At 40.1% G+C, this 25,391-nt stretch overlaps 1 protein-coding gene across 1 annotated transcript; it reads right to left on the bottom strand.

Annotated features, from left to right (window-relative positions):
- Window positions 1-7,515: 7,515 nt before the first annotated feature.
- LOC114616597 (zinc finger protein 474-like) lies at window positions 7,516-24,307 on the bottom strand. Its single transcript, XM_028762026.1, has 3 exons — window positions 24,221-24,307; window positions 11,041-11,221; window positions 7,516-7,679 (listed from the first exon to the last, which is right to left on the bottom strand). Exons 1-3 carry the CDS (start codon window positions 24,251-24,253, stop codon window positions 7,528-7,530), a joined length of 366 nt encoding a protein of 121 aa, XP_028617859.1. The 5' UTR covers window positions 24,254-24,307; the 3' UTR covers window positions 7,516-7,527.
- Window positions 24,308-25,391: the final 1,084 nt, after the last annotated feature.

The raw sequence follows: 25,391 nt of genomic DNA, 5'->3' as shown, positions 1-25,391 counted from the left end.
AGAGAGAGAGAGAGAGAGAGAGAGAGAGAGAGAGAGAGAGAGAGGATGTTTATTTATTGCTAGGTGCTTTTAAGTTGGTTTATAGTGACAATTGGGAGTGAAGAGCATAGCCAAAACATTTGAACAATATGAAATGTGGCCAGAAAAACAAACAAACAAACAACTTCTCTAAAGTTGTTGGATGGATATGACTGTTAAGATTAATACCATTAGAAGGAATGGTCTAATAAAATGGTTCAGCTGATAAAGGCATGTGTCGTCAAACCTGATAATGTGGGTACAGTCCCTGGGCCCCATGTGATGGAAGGAAAAAACAAACTCCCAACAAGTTGTCTGGATCTCTGCACATGTTCCATGCTGTTGTGTGGCTGTTGTGTTACTATCATGTAGCTTTATTTCTGCAGTAACATGCACAAGCCTCTATTTTTTATTTTTCTATCACCCCAGATAAAAAAAAAATCAAAGACAAACCTAATTATGGATAACACTAAACTCCAACTTGGTGAACCAATGAGTTTTATTGGGTACAGGTATATGGGTGGGTTACTTCTGCAAGCAGAAATGGCCCAAAAATAGCTGCATCACCAAAATTCTACTCTAGCATGGGTAGCAACATATGAAAGCTGGAAACCTGGAGCTCAATATGCCTGCAGGCAGCTCAACAGGGTAAGAGTGTTTTTTACAGATAGTTCAGTTTCTCTGAGTCTCTTCCAGGGAGCTCATCTGATTGCTCTGTCTCTCAGCAGTCCTTACAACATATATATATATGTGTGTGTGTATGTGTGTGTGTGTGTGTGTGTGTGTGTGTGTGTATGCTTGCTGCTTCTTCTCTCTCTCTATCTCTCTCTCTCCGAGTGTGTGTGTATGTGTGTCATGTGCCATGTGCTGTGGTGAATTTGGTCAGTTTCAGGGACTTCCTGAAACCATTGAGGTGTTTACTTCCTAAGGTTAACAGGTTTCCCTACAAGATGAAATGTTTTACCTCCCCTTAGAATATTCTTTTGTTTTACCTCCCTATAAACATCCTAGCCTGTGTCTTAAGGAGCTTCCCTCTAAGATGGATGTGTTTAATCTAGGAGGAAACTGTTATAAATCTCTCTCTCTCTCTCTCTCTCTCTCTCTCTCTCTCTCTCTCTCTCTCTCTCTCCTCTCTCTCTCTCTCCACACACACACACACACACACACACACACACACACACAGTGGGGGTGGGGTAAAGGATGTAATTTTTAAAGATAAGCACTTTGCGCTAGGACAGTAGAAAAGATGCCTCAAAAACATCTCAGGAATTGGCTAGAAAGCACTCATCACAGGCTTCAGGAATAAAAGTGTAAACTCAATTGAAAGATCTTCCCCTGAGGAAAGATAGCTATTGTGTACCCTTTACACAGAGGCTACTGCAACTGTGCATGTGTGTGTGTGTGTGTGTGTGTGTGTGTGTGTGTGTGTGTGTGTGTGAAGTAATAATGCATAAGCTGATGGTAGACTGTAAGATGCTGCGTTTTTTTCACCTGTGCAGAATGCATGAATTATAGGGCCAGAGAAGTTTTGGCACACATTTCAAAAGAAGGAATAATAACTTCAGCACTATGCTAGGATGAGGATTCCTGGAGGTTGTCCCTGAGAAGACAATGTATGAAGCTGTGAGGTAGAAATGTAACTTGTAGTGGAGACCCCAGCTTGCTAGAGATGCCAGAAATGTGGGTTATCCATTAAGGAAAGCCACTTAAGGGCAACAGATGGAGTCAGCCTCATGAAGAGATTACGTGTGCTGAGCAAGTCAAGTCCATCAGAGACGAGGCTGTATAAGCTTTCTGGGATCAATTCAGGATACTGCATGCCCCAGTGCCACACTCAGAGCTATAGGGTCTGTTGTTTGCTGATTTTCAGTCCTCCTTTGGTCCCATCTTCTTTACCATGCCCTGACTTCCCCCAATTGAAATAGAAATGTTTTCTCTGCATCAAAGGTAATTTCATTTTGGATTTGTTATAGGAGTTTACAGGTAATGGTTTACCTTGAGACTCAGGAGTGACTTTGAATCTGGGATTTTGAATAACAGAGGAATCGTTAAGACAGTTCGTTATGAGATCATCATGGGAGCCTTTGGAGATGAGGGGAAGATTGTCACAGCTGGAATATGAAGTAGCCCCCACAGTCTTACTTGTTAAAGTGTAGATTCCCAGCTAGTGAGGCTATTTCGGGAAGTTCAGAAATGTCAGAACATCTGGATGTGGGTCAAGCTGGGGGAAGCTGATCATCAAGAGTGAGTGCCTGCTCCTGGACACTTCTTGTCACTATCTCTGCTTCCTAGGTGTAAGGACACAAACTCTGCTCACTCTGCCTTCAGAACCCTGACAGTTCCCTGAAATTATGAGCCCAGATAAATCCTCCTTAAGTTGTTTTGCTAGATATTTAGTTTACAGGTAGATAAAAATAACTCATACAGAGGAATATCTGGGGCATGGAATATTTACATTTTGGTCCAACAGAAAGCAAAGTCTGGGCACTTGTGGGATGTATGGTTAATGTGTGGACACTAATGAGGACTATGAAGGGGTCACAGAGGGAAGATGTTTCAAAATAAGGAGTTAGAAGTGCTGAAGATCAACTTACTATGTGATAATTTATCAATCAATGAATCCACCCCTTCTCTATACTTCAGATTGCTTTGATGGTTCACCCATTCAGTATTTACTGGGCTAGCTGTCCCAAGAAGTGTTCTTTAGCTGTCTTTTAGTAGATCTAACAGTGGAATGTCCATTCAGCTTTGTGGGCTTGAGAGCGTACCTCTCTGATTAACACGAGATTTTACCTTATGCCACATGGATGTTATATGCTACTTTTGTTGCTGTGGCAAAACATCATGGCCAGGGCAACTTAAGGGAGAGTTTCTTTAGGCTTACAGTTCCAGAGGGGTGAGTGCCCGTCATGGTGGAGAAACATGGCGGCAAGTGGCAGGCACAGTGAGGAGAGGGAAGCTGAGAAGTTGAGGTGCTTGAATTTTTAAATGCAAACAGGATGCAGAGGAAGAGTAAACTGAAGGCAGGGAGGCTTTTTACTCTTAATATCCAACCCCAGTATCATGCTTTCTTCAGTAAGCCTGCACCTAAAGCTTTCCAAAGAGAGTCACCAACAGTTGGTGACTCTCAACAGCCTATGAGGGAAGTCTTACGCAAATCACTGTAAATGTGCTCTGTTTTTGACTGTGTTATTACCACCACAAACTATTATAAACTTACTGACTTACACAACGCAAATGTTCATACAGTTCAACAGACTTAGAAATCCAAGCCTGAGATCTCTTGATCAAAAAAGATGTTGCAGCATCGCATCCCTTCCTACAGGCTCTGGGAGAGAATCTGTTTTTATAACTTTTCTAAAGCTCATTTCCTTGCTAGCCCTTAGCTCCCATGTGCCTTAGTTCTTATATATGGCTCCTTATACCTAAGAGCCTGCAATGGGAGCTAAATCCTTATGCTTCTGTCTCTCTTACTCATCTCTTCTTTTTAACTTAGTGATTCATGTAATTAGATGTAGTGTCTCCAGTAGAATACAGGACAGTCTTCCCATTCAAGGTCCATAATAGCTTTAATCACACCTCTAAAGTCCCTTTGCCGTAAACTGTGGCTTTACTGTAAGATGTCTCCAGTAGGTTAATGAGTTTGAACACTTGGCCTCCAGTTGGTGATACTGTTTGGGTGGATTATAGAACCTGTAGGAGGTAGATCCTTGCTGCAGGAAATATATATCTCATTGGGGCAGGATTTGAGGTTTTATAGCCTGGCTCCTACTTTTGATACTCTCTGTTTCCTATGTACAGACAAAATGTGACAGACTGGCTAGAGAGGCTCCTGCTACCGTTCCATCTTCAATATAATGGAACTGTAAGTCAAAATAAAACCTTTCACCCCTAAGTTGCATTCTGTCATGGTATTCTATCAAAGCAGGAGAAAAGTAGTTTTAGATACTGTGGTATTGGCATCTTTGAGGTTTAGCATAATATACGCTCTGCTAACTAAAAGACATCTCAGTCACTATCTAAACCAATAGAGTGGTTCAGTGTGAATCAGCAATAGAACCTGGCTCTGTGACACCTGTGTCTGTTCTTATTTTATTTATCACTTTGCAGTTATCATCACCATTTTAATTAAATGTTGTGCTTTCCAGAGAGACACAGTGGAATCATAGTACAAAGCACCTGTCTCTGACATCTTCATCTTTCTTTGTGTCCCAGATGATAACAATGTTATTAAAACCATTCACTTGAAGCATTAGTGTGATTGCAGAACCAAGTCTACTTGGATGTAAGAACAAGAGATTTCATTCCACTTTTGTCTTTGAGGGTATCTAGTTGAGTATTTTTCTAATACGATTTTAAAGAATAACCCAGTACCATCCTGTATCAGAGTTTTTCCTAAATCCCAGCCAATTTGGCCTCTCCTGAAAGCCTGACTGCTTTTCATTTATGATATTTCTTCCAAGTTCAGGGAAAACTTGACTTTTCATCTCTTGATAAGAAGAGAGGGTGGGGCCAACTGTTTGTACGGGCCAGATATCGAATCTGTATGAAAGGCCAGTGATAAGGAAAGATGGCCTGCTGCCAGACTAGGGGAAGGACCTCTAAGAGTAGCGGAAGGAAAGGGCTAAGCTTCCTGCCTTGACACGATATGGGATTCAAGTCATTCTAATTAGTGTTAGACACAATTAAAAAAAGAAGAAATTAGTACCAGAAGGAGACAAGAACAGAAACTCCAAGGCCTGCTTTTAGGAGGCAGAAGAGATTGGATTTCTGATCTCTCTTCCTTACTCAAAGCTCCAAAGAAGCTCAAGCTTCTTTTTTCCTACAAAGAAATCCATGTTCCTCAAGTTTAAGAGATTCAACAGAGTCACTTTGAAACATCATCTGGAAATACTTGTTACAAAAATACTATGATGTAGCTGCCTGGAGAGCCCCCATAATGGATATAAAACATTTAAGTGCTTATACATAGTAGCAATGCCCGTTACTACAGCACCCTTGCCATTCATTGTCTTTTGGTATGACCTAACTTGTTACTTTCATGTAGATTCAATATGTAAAGGAGCATCCCCATAACCTCCCAGAAGATAGTTAAGATAAATCGTGTACTGCAGCAGGTAACAGAGTGAAGAAGGCATTGTATTAGTGTTGATGTCTTTAATGGCATTAGATTTCACACCAATAGCTACCTGTGTTAATGGGGAGTTCTGTGTAGCTTCATCTATCATTCTTTATCATGTAGGGGATTTCTATGGAAGCTATAAGATTCAAATTCACGAGTTGTGGAGGTGCCAACCATTGTTCAATGATTTTCTTTTGAGAACTGCATAGATCTTCAACAGATGTGACCTCTCAGGGGCGAAGGGGTAGTTGGCAAAGAGCTGGTGAGCTCATGCCTACACATGGCAAGGTTTTGATAACTTACCTTCATAATGGATCAGAACTTGAGGATGGCGTCATCACAACTGAACTTTCTTTTTCCATGTTTAACTCTATGGAACATTTGAGGACCAGCTCAGCTGGAACCCCATGTGGAATCCCCACAGTAAATTCCTTGATGGATTTTTTCACAGTTCTCCTAGGATTTGATAATCCCTGGAAGAGCCCTTCCTTTACAAATACTTCAGGAACTCAGAGGCTTGTTTCACACAGGTGAAGCTGCTGTTATTTGGCTGTGCCCGTGAGTCTCCTTACAACTCCTTTCAAAGTTGAGGTCAGAGTGTTTGCTCTACCTCTCCACTCCCCCTCCCTCACTTATTCCCAGAATAGCAGCAAAATACTAAAGTAATTTTCAAAACCTGTAATGTGGCCTATTTCCAAATTTTGTTTTCACCTCAGCCTGAGATAAATCTAGATGAGCAGAAAAATGCCAAGGGTGCCAGGATTCTTGTTTGCCTTAGCTCCTAGATGTTGTGGGAGAAATGCCACCCTTGTCAGAGCATTTATATCTGTGTGGATAATTGTATCGATGCTGATATCTGTCATAAACAGCAACAGGTTATAGCTGCCCTGAAAGCTCAGCTAGTACTGTTTATTTCTTTATTTTGTTGCTTACCTCAATCTTTGTGTGACTGCAAGTTAGCTGTTTAGTCCAAGTATGGGTTCTCTCATTAGCAAAATAAACATAATTCCATTTATTTGTGGAGCTGATATGAGATGTATATACGTTGCTGTATACCAAGCCCTTAGCACAATTCCTGGACCCCTATTCCCCACCCAGTACACTCAACTATGCTACATTCCATCATTTAGGTTAGCAAGCTGAAAGAATGGAGCTATCATTAAACGGAGTCATTAATTGCCAATCCTTTCATAAGATTCTTGCTTCAGAGTATCTCTAGGCCTTAGGGGAAAAAAAATCTCTTGGTTCCTTTGGCAAACAGAAAAGAAAACAGAGTGATTGGCACAATTACCTTAACCCAACCCTAGATAATAAGTAGAATGTGGGACCAAAATAGAAGGTTGAATGAATTTGCCTGTGATTTCTAACTGACTGCCCTTTGTAAGCTGGTGGAAGCAAGGACTGCAGGAACTCAGTGGATCTTCATGGTCTTGGAATTCAGCCCAATCAGGAACAAAGATCCCAGGTAGAATGCTGGGAGTCTAGGCAAAGCCAATGCTGCCCAGGAGAGCAGAGTTTCCTGGGCAGGGCACCTCTTTGGCCCCAGGCCTCCTTCCAGGAGAGCCCTTCCTGGATTAAAACACATTCAAAGTCTCAAAAATACAAAGGTCTTTCACAGTCTACTTAGGGTGCATGGGTCTGGGTGGGAAGGCACAGAACTTCCTGGCAGGCTTTTAGTTAAAAACAATGACGAGTCTATAAAACCCAAAGAGGGCATAAAAAACCCTTGCTAGACCTCTACAGGAGGAAGGAGCTCGCCTCCACCCATTTTGATGAATTGTGTTACCGAGGTCTCCTGACACGTGAGGCTGGTTAGGCAATATCTTGCTATTAGAAACAGCAATTCTTGCTGTTAGAAACAGCGCTAAATACAGTTCTAATACTATTAATATCTTCAGCCCTTTTAAGTTAATCTATCCTGTCAGATGATTCTACAAGGAAACGAAACTTCTCAGTCAGTGTAAATCATCCACGGGTCAGAAAGCAAAGGATGAGGATGGAAGTCTGTACTGCCTACAACCTAGAATTGCATCAAATTGCCTTTTTAAGCCTCTGTTCACCAGGCACGAGCCTCACTCTGAGGTACAAAACCTTGTTGAGGAAACCAGAGTGAGAGAAATCTGGCAACAATTGCCTGAGAAATGTCCTTTGGACAAAACATCCAGCTCTGATAAGAAGCAGCCTGCAAGTAATTCCTCCCGACCTAAAGTGTGACATGGCCCCTAATAGCAGGAAAGAACCTGGCCACCTCCATACAGAGCTGGTCCCTCCGGGCTGGGCCAGTGCCCCATCAACTCCAGTTCTCCTGGCTTTCTCTTTCTGCCATCTTTTTGCCCTCAGTTTGGAAGGCACTCACTCCTATAACACTCGGTGCTGAGGAAAGGGCTTTACTTGGTGGCTTTGGGTTTACAAGATCGCTGGTGAACAATTAGTCTGTCTGGCAGGAAGGTCCGCCCGCAAACATTGCAGGGAACCAATTGGCTCTGGGCACTGGTCCAAGCAGCTTCATTTAAGGCGTCAAGATCATAGAACCCTTTGGCTGCAAAGAGAAAGGGAAGAAGGAGGAAAAAAAGGTATATATACATATATATGTATATATATAAATTAAATATAATATATAATATATTATAGTATAATATATAAATATAGCATAATTAAATATAATATATAATATATATATATATAAAATATATATATATATATATATATATTAGAAAAGTAAAAAGGTAAAATGGGTTAGTTTATAATCTCGGAAACCATATTCTACTATTTATGGAAAAACGGTCACAGGGAATACCTTTTGACTGGTGTTTTTTAAGCAAATCATGTGACTTTGCCACAACTTAATAAATAGTAAATAGTGTTGAACACTCTTTCAGCTATGAACTGGAGGCTTTTTTTTGCTTTGAATATTGAAAAGAGAAAGATATAGTTATTTGTTATGATATGCATTCTTCACTAATTATTAACATCTTTGCTTACACATTGTTATCTTGCAAATATAACTTTTGGCCTTCTTTCTGTTGGTTATAAATATAAAGCTTACAGTGGGAAAAGAACGCGTGTTTGTATTTTCCTTTTATGCAATACTTCCCTGGAATGTTTTCAGAGACCCAAACTGACAACTGAGAGTGAATGTAAGACGAATTATACTCTAAAAAACATCATCTTTTCATGGCCATAACCACAGACATTCTTTAACTAATTAAAGTGAAGAATGCAAACAAAATAAGCTGAGGGGAGGAAGTGTCCTTAATCAAACAAAAAGAGAGCTGAGAGATGTGTACTCTTCTTTGGCTGCACACAGGAGAGAAAAAGCATATGGCTTTATTTAGAGGAACAATGTGGGGCTTAACTTTAATAAGCCTTATTTAAATAGAATGACTTTAGTACATTAAATTGACTATGTCCCAAGATCTCTGAAAATAGGTCCCTCAAATGTGGCCAGGCATTCAAACTGGATCTGTTTTTATCATTGGCCGGTGTATGCTACTCCATTAAACACTAGGCTACGTTCATGATTTCAATCTTAATGTTTCACACAACCATAACAATCCTTTAGATTCTTGGCATGCCTGCTTTTAATGGAGATTTCAACCTTGTGCAGCCTGGGATTTCTCCTTTAGATAAAGCAAGTTTCACTATTATACAGGTTATGAATGTGTGTTTAATGTTTTGCTTTTATTTTTAAGTGTGTGTGTGTGTGTGTGTGTACATTAATACATATGCCTGTGGGGGCCAGAGGTGTTGAGTGTGTTGAAGCTGGAGTTACTGACAATTGTAAGCTGCCAAATATGGGTACAGGGAAATGAACTCAGGTCCCTCCCCTGCAGGAGCAGTCTGTGTACTTAATGACTGAGCCATCTCTCCAGCACATGAATTTGCATTTTGAGTGCTTTGAGAACTTTGTAGAGCAAAGGATGACATTGACTTTTGCATTGCAATGTTTCTGCATAGGCCTCTGACTGTTGATCCAGGAAAAGAAGTATTGCACTAAATGTGTGAGGGGGATGCCAATTTTATTTACATAGAGGAGAAAGGCATCTTCAGAGATAAAAGCAGCAAGAAGCCAAGAGGCAAACTGCAGGCAAGTGAAATGGATCTACCCATTCGTTCTGCCAACATTGACAAACAGAGAGCTCCCCATGTGCACCAGGGATTGCCCATCATCATTCCCACTTCTTCTAGCCATATGATGATAAAGATCAAGCAGAAAAAGTGATACAGAGAATTAGGGAAGACTATTTTGTGTGCCAAGTCAGAAGCTGTAGGTAGTTTCTCTAGAGTCAAATGCTATGATTTCCATGGGTGGATATTTTATTTTATTTTATTTTATTTTATTTTATTTTATTTTATTTTATATGTGTATGGGTGTTTTGCCTGCATGTTTGTATGTATACCACATGTGTGCCTTATGCCAAAGGAGGTCAGAAGAGGGTGTTGGATCTCCTACAACAGAAGTTATAGATGGTTGTGAGCTGCCATGTGGATGCTGGAAACAGAACGTTGGTCCTCTGCCAATACCAATTCAGAGCTCTTTAGCTGAGTCATCTCTCCAGCCCCAGGATATTCATTCCGAATTCCTTTTGAACCTTTAAGTCCCTTATTGCCAAGGACTGTGAATAGTTGGGTTTCAATAGTATCTTGAACTTATAGCAACTTTGGTGGGCTGTCATCTCTTCTCGGATCGCACTAGCCAATGATAAACAGCCACACAGTAGCTATGACTACACTGGAAAAGGACATTGAAATATGCTTCTCTTAAAGTCAAATATCCCTTATAGAATGAGGAAATCAAATGAAAAAAAAAAACATCACCAATAGAAATATGTTAATTGAGAGTGAGTTTGCATGGCAATTATGTAAATATATATCTACCTATATGATTTGACATGCGTTTTTTTCTTCTCTTAACTCTGTTCATACTCTGAGGAAACCCAGCACTCTGGGAACCTTCACCTGAGAAAGTACAGATCTTCTTTCACTTGAAGTGAATAGGACCTTATAATACTGACTGCAAAAACAAAAAATAAAAATCTGAACATTCCATCCAGATGTCTAGCTTTCTGGTTCTCTTTGTGTTCATTCAAAATTATAACTCTCTTGGGTTAAGTTTCTTAATGACAACAGCAGCTGGATGGGAGCATCTCCCCTCTTTGTTCAGACAAGAAACACAGTTTGCAATTTTGTAACCTGACGAGTTGACCGGGTGGGCATTTTGAGTTGGTACTCAAGACACATTTATACATGAAACAAGTCTGTCAATGGCCTCAAAAGTCTTTAAGCCTTATGTTTTTAAAAATAACATGCATGATAATATACAAAAATCACTTAGAAAAAAAGGTAAATTCTCATGGGTCCCTCTCACTAGGTGTTGACAGGACAAAACATCTCTGTGTCTCAGCATCTGAAGACAGCACTGGACAGGCATTCCATAATGTATTTTAAAAACACATTCAAACTTGACTTTTTTATTTTTTATTTTTTATTGGATATTTTATTTATTTACATTTCAGATGTAAATAAATCTCCTTTCCCTATTTCCCCTCCCTAGGACCATGTACCCCATCCCCCCTCCTCCTTTTTGCTTTTATACCATTTTAATTACATGCAAGTATTAAGGTCAGTTCTAGGTTGAGGGGCTAGCAGTTCAATAAATTCAAATAGTCAAGGAACAAGCAAGACAATAAACACAAATAATCAAAGATAAAGCAAGGCAATAAACAAACTTCCATGAACACTCCCATGATCACTAAGGCTTTCTAAGGGCTTATCGGGATGTGTTTTAAAAATCAAATTTGACTTATTTTAAGACAGTAAGTGATGTTCGAACTAGTAAAAAAAAAAAAAAAGAATCTTTGAACTCACTCTCTCCTCCAACCCCTCTTGTTAGAACTTACCAGTAATGGTTCTGACTTCTGGTTTTTTTGGTTCTGGTCTCCTGAGTTCTTTAGGCAACAGATTGTTCTCATTGTGCCATTTTTTCAGACACTGTGGCTCATGGATGCTAATAGATTTGGTCCCATATTCACGACCACAGATGTAACAAATAACTGTTGGTGGACGCCTTATCATCGTTGGCTGAAAATAATATAGCTCATTAGATAAAATCTAAGTCTGGAAATCTTATTTGAAAGTTACAATAAGATTAAATTATATGGAAATTAGCTTTGCTAATTTCAATTATCAGGGCAAGAGAGATGGCACAGTGGTTAAGAGTAGTGGTTAAGAGTACTACTCTTGCAGAGGATCTAAATTCAGTTCCCAGCAAGTCACAATTGCCTATAACTCCTTCTAAACTCCAAAGGCTTGTACAGGCATACACACACACACACACACACACACACACACACACACACACACACACGGAAAAAAAAAAAGAAGAAAACTCCAACCAGTCTGGTGAATTCAACTTCTTTGGCAATTAAGAGATCAAACTATGCTGTTATATGTGTAGATATGACCTTGGAGGGGAATAAAGAAGTATTGTCTGACATGTATGTTTATTGTTTATAAGATTGATTGATCTTCTAATCCTTAAGCCTGAGTGCAGTGCTGGGAAACCCAATAGGAAGGGAGGTTAGACTTCTCCTCTTAATAACATCAAGATCTAATGTACCAATATGTCTGAAAATGAAGATGCCACCAGAGAGCAGGAAACAGGCCTGTCCACACACTCTCCTCGGCTTCTTTCTACTGCAAGTACCTACACCTTCTTTCTGAGTCTCAAGTAAGATCCACCACAGGCAAGACCATTCAAGTTGGTAGATGAATAACCAGCATCTTGCCTTCAATCTCCATTGCCAATAGACTGGATTTAGAATCACCCAGGAGACACACCTCTTAGTTTGTCTTTGAGGGAGTTTCCAAAGAGGAGTGACTGATGTGGGAAGATACCCTATAGTGGGTGATATCTTGAATCCATATGACAGCATAATGAGCCTCCAATTGCGAGATGAGAGGACTTGATGAGTACATAGGGCTTTCTGTCAAGCCTGGTGAACCTGACTTAGACCCCTGGAACCCAAGCAAGGAGAGAATAAATTCCTGCTGGTTGTCCTCCTTCACATGCACATTGTGGCATTCCATGAGCATGTGAACACACACAGATACAAACACACACACACACACTCCGATAAATAAATAACTAATCAAACAAAGAAACAAATATCTAGATGATAGAACATAGCATAGAGCTGCAGGGATTGGTGTTTCCCCGGCTTACTTTAACGTTACTTTGGCCTGATCTTTGCTTGCTATTTCAGTTCCTTCTTTTTGGATGGGAATGCATGTTATGTGAGTATATATTAGAAATCTGTGGCTGTTTTATTTTATGAAGACTCACGGTTAAGGGGTTGTCTTGAGTCTCTGATGGACTTTGACCTTGGCTTTTGGACAGCATTGAGACTGCTGTGAGAAAAGTAGGAGCCTTCGAGGCTGAGTGTGGAAGGATATAGCTTAAAAGTGATAGTGTCAAGTTGACAATGGGTATGGTGGTTGATTCTCTTTGTAAACTTGTTCTGATTAGGAATCACTTAGGCGATATACCCCTGAGTGTGTCCTTGAGGAAGTTTCCAGTTGCTGTTGTGGTGAATGTACCCTCAAACCTTAGCCAAAATCAACTCTCTATTAAATTGCTTCTTGTAAGATCACAACAATAATAAGAGTAGCTAATATAGGTTAGAGTTGGTGGATAAATATGTAACTAAGCTAATATCATACAGTTTTCCAGAAGTCTCTAGTGAAATCATCCCATATCTGTTACATGCTATAAAGCTTTCTTCTTTTCCATATATCTCTTTGTATGGAATCTCTGCAGAAAAAAAAATGGAGGCCACAAAGTAATGACCTCAGATTTTTTAAATAATAAGAGAAAACAAAATTAACCAACTATAAAACAATGTCAATTCAGGATTTTAGTCCACTAAAAATAGTCTTCAAAACTTAAGATTAAATAAAGATACTTTTGGCCAGAAGAACAGTTAAAGGATCCACTACTGATAGCCTTATTGAGCCAAAAATAATTAAGAGAAGTTTTAAATTACAAAAAGAAATATCAACAAATAGTCTTGTTCTGTAAGAAGCAATGGTAGAATAATATAAAACACAAATAGGTCAGTCAATAAAATAAGCTTTGAAGTATTCATAGTTTTGCCATTACAGAATACTAATTCTCTTAGATAACAGGCTTTTTAAGGCGAAAGTATCCAAGACAGTTTATAGTGTATCTGTACAAACCAAGTTATAGTCATCAATAATACAGTGTGGAGAACAAAAAACAAAATAGATAATTATCAATTTGTTTACATTTTCTTAAAATATTTTTAAAATATGTATATTGAAAGTCAAAGGCAAAAAAAAGTCAAAGGCATTTATTTTAACTTATATAGCAACCACTAGTGCATGCAGATATGCAAGAGGGGAAACTAAAGTTGACAGGTAGGACGGGCAACCGAACATCAAATATGATCAATTAACTGATCCCCAAAGAACGAAGGGTAATAAGAGAGAAACAAAAACACCAACCCACCCATACACAGCTATTGAGAGGATTAATACATGAAGACAGCTAGAAACAAAGCCAAAGATGTTGATAATTGGCCAGGGGCAGTACTCTATCACTGCCTACCCTGCTGCCTCTTGCAGTATTCCTCAAACAACCCTGTTTTTTTTTTTTAATCAATAGTTATAGTAAATACTAATAGTCTAAGCAACACAATTAAAAGATGTGTTTCTAGACACAGTGGCTCATACCCAATCTTAATAAATGTGAGGCTGAAGTAGGAAGATTTGTCACGAGTTCAAAGCCAGCCCAAGCTGCATAATGTGTTCTAGTCCAGCCTGGGCTAAAGAGCTAGACTCTGTCTCAAAAAGCCAGGAGAATAAAAATTAAAAGTAATAAAAGTGAAAGAGAACACATTTTCCACACTAGATTAAAAAGACAACATTCAGCTTTCTGTTTTTTTACTACAAGAAACACATTTTATGAACATAACCATGCAAATAGGCTTCAAGTAAAAGAATGGGGAAAATGTTCCATGTGACCAGTGAGAGAAAAAAGAAAGCTGGCATGTCTTATGTTCAGTGTAGACAGCTTGAGTCCCATAGGTAACAGGCTGCAGGGACATGGGTAGCCGTGAGAGCCAAGCTGAGATGTGGATTTTACTGTGATAGCAGCCATTCAGCAAGAACGAAGCCATAACTGTGTGTCGGGATGTTAACCTGGTGGTTTGTGGCTAGCAGGCCAGCCAACATGCCCATGGCATCGATAAATGGCTGTTCTGCAGATAAGGGCATAGTGGGACCACACTTGGCAATACTTTATTCTGGAAGGAGGCAGCCCAGGCCAGAGTGGAAGAAATAAGCAAAAGCAAACTGAAGGAAGAGGAAAACATTGATTGTGTTCTGGACTCGAGTAGACTAACATAGTTCTAGAATTGAGCCTCAGTAAACCTAGCCAAAACAGGAAACAGAGGCCTGCAACACAATGTTAATAGTTTTTAGAACTATTCATGCAGAAAAGGATATTTTAAATAGGAAAATGTCAGATGAAGGGATTAGAATATGGAGAAGAAATACAGGTAGAATGTCCATAGTAAGAATATTAAAAATATAAAACTATAGGTTAAAAAAATACGGAGAAAGTTTCAAGTTTCCTGTTTAAGAACTGAGGCATGGAGAGAAACGCTCCATCTAGAATTTTGGAAACAGTCCTTCCTGGCTTCCAGCAAGGTGGAGTCATTGCTCTGTAAAATGTTAAAAAAAGGAAAAAAAAAAGAATTGGACAGATGAGAAAAAGACATCAGATTCACTACTAGCTCACATGTCAGTGACTGATGAGCATTCAGCCCCGATGGAGCAGGAAAGGTAAAGAAAAGTCTAAAGTGTGTTGATTCCCAGTACCAGCAAACCACAGAAACTTAAATTGTTAGACATTCAAAGTTAGAGCTAGGAGAAGGGAGTGCTTTCAGAAAAGCTTGAAGGAAATGAAAGTTGAGCGGAGTCAAGAAAGGTTTCCATGACAGGATTATAAAACAGGATCTTTCTCCACCATCAGTGAGAGATAGGATTGAGGGAGGATTGAAGATGTTGAGCTCAGAAAGGAGAGGGAGAGGAGGAAGAGGAGGTAGGTGAAGTTAGAGGAGGGTGGTTGTAGGAAAGTCAGGGTTGGTAGAGCTCACAGAGAGGAACTTCATCTCCTGGGTAACGTGATCTTCAGGGGATGAAGAGATTCAGGTTTTTGAGATAACAAGTACTAAAATGATAGGATTGGGTATTGTGGGATATGACAGTGAATCAATTAGGAAAACTATTCACCAACTAAAGCAAAAAAGACCTAATTAAACAGAGTTGCAACAGATTCCAGTGGAATTAAAGGCCCCTTTCTCCATATTTCCTTTAGTAGGACTGGAAGGCATGAAGACAGAAACAAAGTGAGTGAATGGTATTTTGTCCTTTGGGGAAAATAAAACAGGAATGTATATGTATTTAATTTCAGCCTGCCTTTAATAAAAGTCTCCTAAAAACAGAAAATGAAATCACAGTAAAACACAAATCAAATCAAAACAAAACAAAACAAAACAAAACCAGTATGAATTCTGACTACCAGGAGCAAAATAGATCCTAGAAGACTAAGCATCAAATTAAGAGGCCAATTAAAATAGCAATTGGAGTGAGTCCCTTAAATGTGGATTTTATCTGAGGTATAATATTTTTATTGAGTACTAAACTACACCAATAGACTGTAATCACCAAAGTGAGCAAGTACTAGTTTCTTGTGTTTTCATGCCATGTAGCATTGTAAACCCCAGGCAAAGTGACTTGGGAAGCAGGGAATTCAAGACATAAGAGGAAGTATAAAGCATAAGCCATAAGTTCTGAGACACCTCAAGGTTTCCTACTGTCTTTTAGCATTTATTCACTTGGAAGATTAATTCAATACAGGGTTTTCTGCTGAAAAATAAGACATCCATTTTATTTTGAGAAGAATGTATTTACTAAGATTCCATAAGGAATCTGGATCACAAGCCAAGCCTAGCACTGAACCAAGCATAACAAGCAAAACAAATGGCATGGTTCCTAAATGAAGACATTCCCATCAAACTGTCATAAAAAGTCTCCTTTGCACGGAAAACTTGTGAGCAAGCATGCTGAGCCAGAGGCCAGAAGACACTCTGAGAACTGCAAAGAATGTGGGAGAAAATGACTACAGTTAAACTCTTTTGAGAGCTTCCCCTAGGCTGTATATTTGGGCTTGAACTTCAGTTGACCTGAAACATACTTCATTTTCTTAGGTTTGAGCATCTTCTTGCTAAGGAATGCTATTGGGAGGTGTAGGCAACCAATCTGTTGCTGAGGAGAAAATGCTCCCTAGTGGGTCTGAAGAGTGATAAGATAACTTGATTTATTTTTTTTTCGTTAACTTCACTATTGTTAGTCTGAAATTTCACAGAGTAATCTGTGGCTTGTGGTCAAAGCCATTACCCTGATAACTAGGGATTTACTAGTTGAGGTCTTTTCTTCAGTGTTTGCAGGCAGAGGTGGATTTGTGTGTACGTGTTTGTATGTGTGGTGTGGTTTGGCTGGTGGAGAGCAAGAACAGGAAGAAAAGACCCAACCCAGACAGAGCAAGCACAGTGCCCCCTCTTGCTCAATGGAAGGTAAGCATCATTGCATGGCATAGCATAACAGAGAAGGACAGGGCAGTGAAGGTTGTCCCTAGAGGTCACAGGAGGATAGCAAGCCATGTTCATGTGGAGCTTGCCAGGGCTAGCCAACTGCTGAGCTGTGAAATCAAAGGAAGGCAGAGAAAACCCCACAAGTCTGAACTCTGTACAGAACAAAGCATTGGAGTTAGTTTTCGCTTCAACGTTTCAGACAGCACTTGTGCAGCTGATGTTTTGAACGTGAATCTCCAGGTGAATGTGAGCACTGTTCAGCCATGAAACACTTTGTGAAAGTGAGAAATACTCTCTACATAGGACTGTCTGTCAGAGCTCACCTCTCCTCTGTTCTAGTCCTTTCTAGCTGGCGGGAAAACCAATTCAGACCGAATACAGACATAAATACTTTAGGGAAGGTTGTTTTGTGTGTGTGTGTGTGTGTGTGTTTTCATATGTTTTTAATAATTTTACTGGCCATTGGGAGAAATCTAATATTATTTTCCATGCAGCATTTTTACTTTTTTTCACCCTCTATGGAGAGCACCTGGCATCCAACGGGTTAGGACAAATTTGGTTAACACAAAAGGCAAGTGAAAATTTAGAAATTTTTCTTCTTATCAGTGTAGATATAACTTGCCACCCATTCATTGCCTTACTTTTTACGATGAAAATGAATAGCTCTGATAGCACTACGAAGATAAGAGGGTAAAGATAAGGGACCGAGGAAGCCGGAGAACTTGGCTTGGTGGAAAAGGGTAAGAGAATTATTGACAGAAAGGGAGTAAATATGGTCACTTCAGAGGAACTATAGAGCATCATTCAACCAATCTTGATGGCCTCAGCATGGTACAGTGTAAAGGAAACCATTGTAAAATGTGTAGCTTAAAGTTAGGTTGTAGTGTGGATGGGCTGGGTCCCGCGTCTGCTGCCCTCAAGAGGCTAGGGCTGCAGCTCAGAGAGGCAGAGGTGTGGAAATTTGACTGTGTTCACTTCACGCTGGAGGATGTCGGGCTGTGAGAAGCCTCGGGATTCCGCACTGTGGGTGGAGGGACACACTCTAAGACCCCATGGGTAGTCAGAACTTTTGAGTTGGGGGTCCCCGGCCGAAAGGTGGCTGGAACTGACTGATTTTCTGGCCCTTGGGCTCTCAGGCAGTGCTGAGAGGCCGCAGAAGGGCCAAGACAGGGGCATATGAGCTGGATGGACCCGAAGAGGGGCGGGGAAGAAGCTCTGGTTGAGCTCTGAAGGTATGAGACTCTTGGTTGCTGAGACTCACTTGGCTGGGTCTCTATGGCTGGAATGTAGAGAGGTTGTCAGCAGGAGATTAGACTGTGGCGCTGTAGTTGAAAACCTTTTCCACAGTTCCCCACTGAGAGTCCCAAAGAAGAGAGATAGCCCATGATCATAGGCTATGGTCTTAAGGATAGGCAGAAAAAATGGATGAAGCTATACCCCGGTATTCTCAGGGTGGGCCTGAGGTTATATACCTTTTGCAAGGAGGAGTGTCTGGGAAGGAAAGCTTAATTGGCCTTTAGGTGTAGGTCTGGCTTGAGGCTCTTGTGGCCTGTAGTTATGCCCTCTACCTATGGAGGGGCTAGTAGGAGTGTTGTCCTACATGACTGATGGCCTCAGACTTTTCTGTGGGGGGCTGTAGCTATGTGAAAGGACCCAGGGGCCCAGGAGCAAGGCCAAACTCCTACCATCGGTCCCTGAGGGTCTCTGGGTTTCAAAGCCTGCTCAATCAGGTACTCAGCTGCCTCTCACAGCCCACAGCTTCACAGCTTAATAGACAAGAGCTTCTGAAAATAGGTCTTGAAGGAGACATTGGTCAGAAGGAAAAATAAAAGCAATGATACATGAGTCTCAATGGAAGAGACAAAATGAAAGTCATTAGTAGTAATTTTAATAAAGAATGAAATTATGCCACCTTTTAAATTCTTACACCAGCTTTATAGTGAATAGTAAGTGAACTTTTATAGTGTGAAAGGGCAAGATACAGTATTACAGGATATTTAAGAGCACATGACTCAAATACATAGCTTTAAATTTTTTTGTTTGGGTGTGTGTATGTGTGCACTGGCATGTGCACATGTATGCGTGTGCATGTGTTACTCCTGTGAGTTATGAGTCCGTGCTGCATGTATGTACCATGCCAGTGCATACGGAGGTCAAACGACAACTTATGGCAGTTGATTCTCTCCTTCCATCAGTTCTCCCAGGGACTGAACTCAGGATATCAGGCTTGATGGCAAGCACTTTTTACCTGCTGAGCCCTGTCACCAGCCTAGATTTGTTTCTTGTCATTAAAGCATTTTGTCTGTTCTTCATAAGGAGACCATTTCAGTGAAGCTGTGCCTAAGAAACCACATCACAATGCAAATTACATCATTACTAAATCTGTATTCAAATTAAATGACATGCCAGATTAACTCCCCCAATAGACCATGATTTATATATTATTTGGAAATAGTCTTAAAAATGGAACTTTTCAGTCCCTGTCTAGGGGACTGTGTCATAACATCCCTGTATCAAAACAGCTCTATTCCTTGTGTTTACTTGAGGCCATTCATTAACTTAAAAGTAAAAATCAAACAAATAAAAATAAAACCAACAAACCAAACAAACAAAAAAACAAAGAACAAAAAAAATCTACCTATTTTTGGGGACGACAAAATGAGGTATCCTAATAAGGAAGTAAAGCAGTGATCTAAACCACAACTCCCAGCAATCTAACCGAAGACATGCCTGCTTTCAGATGTTGTCCAAGCATATGGCTGTAATTATTAATCTTTAATGATACAAGTCAAAACATCGAAATTCAAAACAGTGGTGACCACGAGAGAGGTAGACATGGCAGTCTTTACCCTGTCTCAAAGCTGGGTTTTGAGCTGTCCTTTCTATCTGTGTGTATTTTGTCTCTCAGATGGAGCATGAATAGTCACAGGCCCAGCCAGTTTATGACTATCTGGATTTAATCAACTATTTCCCAATTCCACAAAAGTCAGTAAGACAATGGTATTCTAAATAGAGATGGTGCCAATATGATTTGAGCGAAAACAAAGCAGAGGTGCCTGCTGGAGGCACAGCTGTGACCGATTCAGATCGTGCCTGCACCAAAGACCATACAAGAAGGAAAGGGTGGACATCTCTTAGTGATTCAACTGCATTGGAAATACTGTTGCTCTGGAAGTTGCCTTTGCCTTGTGCCAGACTCTGTGTAGGGAACAGAACCAAGAACTGGCCCTAAGCAGCGGCTATAATCACACTGAACCCACTTTTCTTGAGAAATATTCTTTAACTCTATGAGTGAATATTAGGCTGATGGATCCCCATTTGCCTATGGGTAGCTCATAACACATGAAACAGCTCAGGAAACAGAGAAAGGGAAGAAAAGGGGGGCTTCTGCTGAGTAGACATAGTGTTTCCTTGACTTCTATGCCCATTGGTATGTTTGAGCTTGGGCTGATTATTTTGAGAACTGGTTGCCAGACAAGGAACCATTTTAGATGGCTAAACTTTTGTAACCTCTTAAACGTCATCAGAAATTTGGTGTTTGGCCCATAAGAACAGCCTCAAGATCTAGAACAAAGGTTCTTAGTAACTCCCAACCATTAATTTATTTTCATTGCTACTTTAAAGCTATAATTTTGCTACAGAGTGCTTAGTGCCTCAGTTCCTAAGGCCATGAGAAATATGTATTTTCCAATGATTTTGCCCCACAGGCTGAGAATCACTGGTCTAGAAACTCTTATAGGTCATCCAGGTGGTAACTGGAAATACAGTGAGTGGCAAAATTCTTAAGACCTTCTTCATTGTGCATGGTCACGTGGGTCCCTTTAGCATGCCCATCTAGTCTATCCGGTCCCAGGCTGTCCTCTTTACAGGGACTCCATAGACTGCCCTCCATTAGTATCTGTTAGATCTCAGATTACAAGTAGATGGACCCTAGTCCTTTCAGCTAGTAGCATGCTGTAGTAAAGTGGTTCTCAACATGGGGACCAAATGATCCTTTCACAGGAGCATAAGACTATTAGAAAACACAGATATTTACATATGATTCATAACACTAGCAAAATTATAGTTATGAAGTAGCAACAAAAAAAATTTTATGGTTGAAGGCTACTACAACATGGGGAGCTGTATTAACAGGTCCCAGCATTAGGAAGGTTGAGAACATTGCATTAGTTGGTCAACCCGTTGTTCCCAAAAGTTCACAAATTACTATCTTAAGGTCCTGCTCTCTAGGATACAACAGACATTTACTTTTAGTGTCCCCTGGACAGCCTGAAAATCTATCCCTGAAAGCATTTAATGAGCAGGCTGATGTATCCCTGAAAGCATTTGAAGTGCGACTTCCAATCCTTTGACCATCCTAGTAAAAAGAGTTTGCCTAATATTTAATTTCTACAACATGACTTATTTCGTTAACACATCAGTGGCTAAGAAAGCTTTGTTATTTGTCCAGGGAATTGACTTTTTACCTGTGATCTCCTAAAAGTAGCAATCCAAAAGGATGAATCTCTGGTGGTGAAATTAGAAAACCAAAACAAAAGCAAAAATGAGTCCCCTAAATAGTGGCAAGGATGTTATGGGGATGACCAAATACTTCCTTATTGAATTGAATGTCTGGTCCACAGGAGGAAACTTGTGCCTGGTCATGTAAATCTGCCAAGAATCCATGGCTGGGGAGCTCACAGGTCCCAGAGGTAAATTATTATTATTTTGACAAATAGATTTATTATCAAACTGCCCTCTAAATACACATCTCTTTACGTATAAATTATATGTACAATATAATCAGTAGGTTGCCTATAGTGAATGTAACATAAAACTTGATCTCAATTACAACAGAATGTCATTTCTGTTTGTTTACAGTATGAGTCATAACAGTAGCAAAATTACAGTTATGAAGTAGCAACAAAAATGATTTTATGGTTGGGGGTCACCACAACATGAGGAACTGTATTAACGAGCCACAGCATTAGAAGGTTGAGAACCAGTGCTTCAGTTTGAAACACAGAGAGGTTTGGAGCTATCCTCAGGGACAAGAAGCTACTACATTAAGGGGTGAATTCAGTAACAAAAACCATGACTTCGGTGTGCATCTGGATCCTAAACCAAATCCACCATCTGTAGTCGATGGAGTACCATGTTCTGCCTCTAAGACAGGCATTGGCTTTGAAATGAGCAAAGCTTCCAATTATGCTTCTGTTCTTACAACTACCTTGAAAAGTCTTTTGCGTGTGTGTGTGTGCACACCCGTGCGTGCATGTGTGCATGCACCCCAAGGAAGCACTTTCCTAGGCTGTTGCTTTGTGAAGAACAAGAGGCTGTCTATCAATCTTAGACTTTTCCTTTAAATGAGTTTGCTTCTTTACAAAATGCAGCCTTGTCTGAGGCATGGGGCTCCATCCTCAAGATATTTTTTTCCTTCTCTTATTGTGGTGCAGGAAATCTGTCTGCTCCCCCCCCCTTCACCCATGACTGTAAGCTGGCAGGCCAATGACTCTTCAGGGACTCAGCTGTTTGAATCTCACCAACTTTGGGATTACAAACCTTCTTTGCCACGTATGGTGGTTTTTATTTTTTTAATTGTATTTTGGAGATTGAATTAGGTCCTCATGTTTGCAAGGCAAGTGTTTTGCTACCTGAGCCATCTCCCAGCACAGGAATAGTTTCTTGCTTAAACATTTTTTCTATTTTGCCTTATTTGAGATTAAAAATAAAAACTGCCTTTACTGTTGATACCTTAGAGGATATCGATTTTCTTGACAAATTCTTGCCCTAAAAATGACTTTCTTAGGATAATATTGATACAGGATGTCTTGGTATTTTTCTTCTGAGCTCATCAGTTGGATGACAGGCCTAACGCTCATGGTTAGGTGGCTTCTAGGTGACAGAAGAGGAAGCACATAGGGGAAGCCACAGGCAAAATGGCAACTAACCTATCCAGTGGCCACAGAGAGAAAAGAAAAAGGGATAGATAGTGGCACCTGGACTTAGGGCAAAAAGCTGTTTTCCATGACTGATTTTTTTTCATGGTTTAGATGCAAAAGTCCTCAGCTTAGGGAATGTGCTTAGAAGTAGATGTCCATGTAAACAAAACAACAAACAAACAAACAAAGCCTATCATGTCAGATAGGCCAGAAATAATTCTAATTTTAAGAGGCAAGATTCTTTTCAAATTTTTCCATCATGGGGGCGATTTGCCCTTGTTCCTTATAGTGTCCCTATTTTCCTTAATCTTGAAGTTGGGAACAATGACTTTATGCTTTGGTGCTCTGTGATTAAGACTAGCCTGGGATGTGTATGTTCCTCGGAGACTTAAAAGATGGGATGATGGTATTAGAGGCAAGTACTGGACAAAAATATGAGAAACTTTTTGAATCTCTGTATTGGAGATTTGTTGAGTTATATTTTATATACAAGATAACATGATTCTGGGAAAGGCCATAAAAAGATGCAGTAACTGAGGAGAAGTGCTATATAGATAAATGGCAGTTTGGAGAAGAGGTCTCAAGAAAGTCTCTCTCATGCTCTCTGCCCGATTATTATATGGCAGAATTTGTGCCTCATGCTGATCAGTGACATGCCTGCTCATCAAGGACTCTGCCAGTGCATGTTCAACTACATTCCATGTGTTTCCAAATACTCATGGAGAAGGATTCAGTGAGGATGCTGGAATTCGGATTGGTAGTAATCATGTTCGAAACCATAGCCGTTAGTGTATATTATTAGGAAATACAGATGCATGTATTTGGGGCTGGAAGCAAAGAAATGGGGTCATGTAAAGCAATAGGCTCATGAATGCATGTAATATGTGTTAACATTTTATCATATTTATTGGGTGTGCATGCACGTGCAGAAGTCAAATTGCAGGAGTGGGTTCTCTCTTTTTACCACGTGCGTCTCAGAGATAGACTCATTGTCAGGCTTGGCAGCAAGCAACTTTACCCAGTGAGCCATTTCACCAGCCCAAGATAGAGAAACTTTTAAATAATGTAGCCATAGTATAGTTTTATTGTGTTTATGACTGAATAATATTTGGCGTATGAACATCTGGTCCTATCCTCGCACAGGAATAACACATAACTAACATTTATCCTTCTAAAGGAGGAGCAAGCAAATACAGGTATCCTGGTGCAGATCTTAGAAGGAGTATCAGTTTCTATCAGAATGTTGCTAACTTCTGATGCAATCTGAGGCAGATCTCTTATGTTTTAAGTTATTTGTTATTACCATTTGTGTAGGTGTTATCCTTCAAATTTTTTATGAGAAATGTATATGGTAAATTTTTTGTTAAAAATTTAAAACTCTTCCCAGTACACACATTTCACACATTCCACATCTGTCCACAGGTTCACCTGGCTTGGCATTAAGAGCCAATAGTGGAAAAAAAAAGAGCCAGGATTGTTACCTTATTGTTGCTCTTTGTAGACCTGAGAGCCATGGGATCCTAGGATACTGCCCTGATATTCAGGTATGGTTGGCCCCAAGGAAAGATGATCAAGCGTCACGTGGAGTTGGTCATTAAGTAGCCCAGCTGGCAGCATCATCAAAAGGTACTTTATGAGGTAAGGCTGGCTTTCATGACATCAGCACTGTTGAGCAGCTGAGCTAGGGCCACTGAAAATGACTAAGGGTGAGAACCATATGTCACATAACATGTTATCTACCATTTCCAAAAGGAAGCCCATGTCACTCTTGGATTTAGAGATAATAGAGGCAAGCAGTTCTAAGAGCCTTAGTCTCGAGTTCAGGAACTCAGTTTTAACAGAGGCCACAAAGAGAACAAACACGAAGAATATCCTCAGAGTTACCCTTTCTCTTCATTGTCATGGGCTAAATAGCACGCTAGGCTTGCCTGATATTTAATTTAGAAAACATAAACAGATGGCAGTCCCTCCATCTTCCCACTGCTAGTGGATGCACTTTTTTTTGTTTTTGTTGTTTTTTGCATCTAGCATCCTCCTGGAATAAAGAAGCACCCATCGTACAGACTGCTCTTTCCATGCACTGGTAATTCTAGATCCTGGTGCCTGCTTCTTCTGCGCGGTCTTACCTTTTCTGGTCACCTCAACTCACTCCTCCTCTCCACTGAATTATTATGTTAGTCATTCAATGTAGTCTCAACACTTCTATTGTTTAAAGAAGTCCTTACTTCTAACTTTTCCACTGAATTTTTCTTAGGCTAGAGAGCCAAATTTCTCAAAACATACTCACATGCTACAGCTGCAACCAAATGGGCGTGTTCCTTCCAACGTTTATAGGTAAATCTCCATGGCCAAACCAACAGTTATTTTCAGTTCTGGTTCTATTTCCTCCCTGAGCATGCCTTCTGTTGTTCCTCCTCCGCTAACAATTTTGCAGCTACCACCTTCCAGAGCAGTCTCTGTCTCCAGGCCGTTCTAGTCAGTCATATTTTTGGATATTCATTCTCCAACTCCTTCAGGAGTCAGCTTCAGTCTTTCTTCCTTTTTCATTTTTAAGATTTGTTTTTATCTTAATTGCATTGGTGTTTTGCCTGAATGTATATCTGTGTGTACTTGATGCTTAGAGGCCAACAGAGGGCATCAGATCCCCTAGAA

The sequence above is a fragment of the Grammomys surdaster genome, unplaced genomic scaffold (assembly GCF_004785775.1).
Source record: "Grammomys surdaster isolate TR1022 unplaced genomic scaffold, NIH_TR_1.0 332639, whole genome shotgun sequence".
Classification (NCBI taxonomy): Eukaryota; Metazoa; Chordata; class Mammalia; order Rodentia; family Muridae; genus Grammomys; species Grammomys surdaster.
This window is presented reverse-complemented; position numbering and strand designations above follow the sequence as displayed.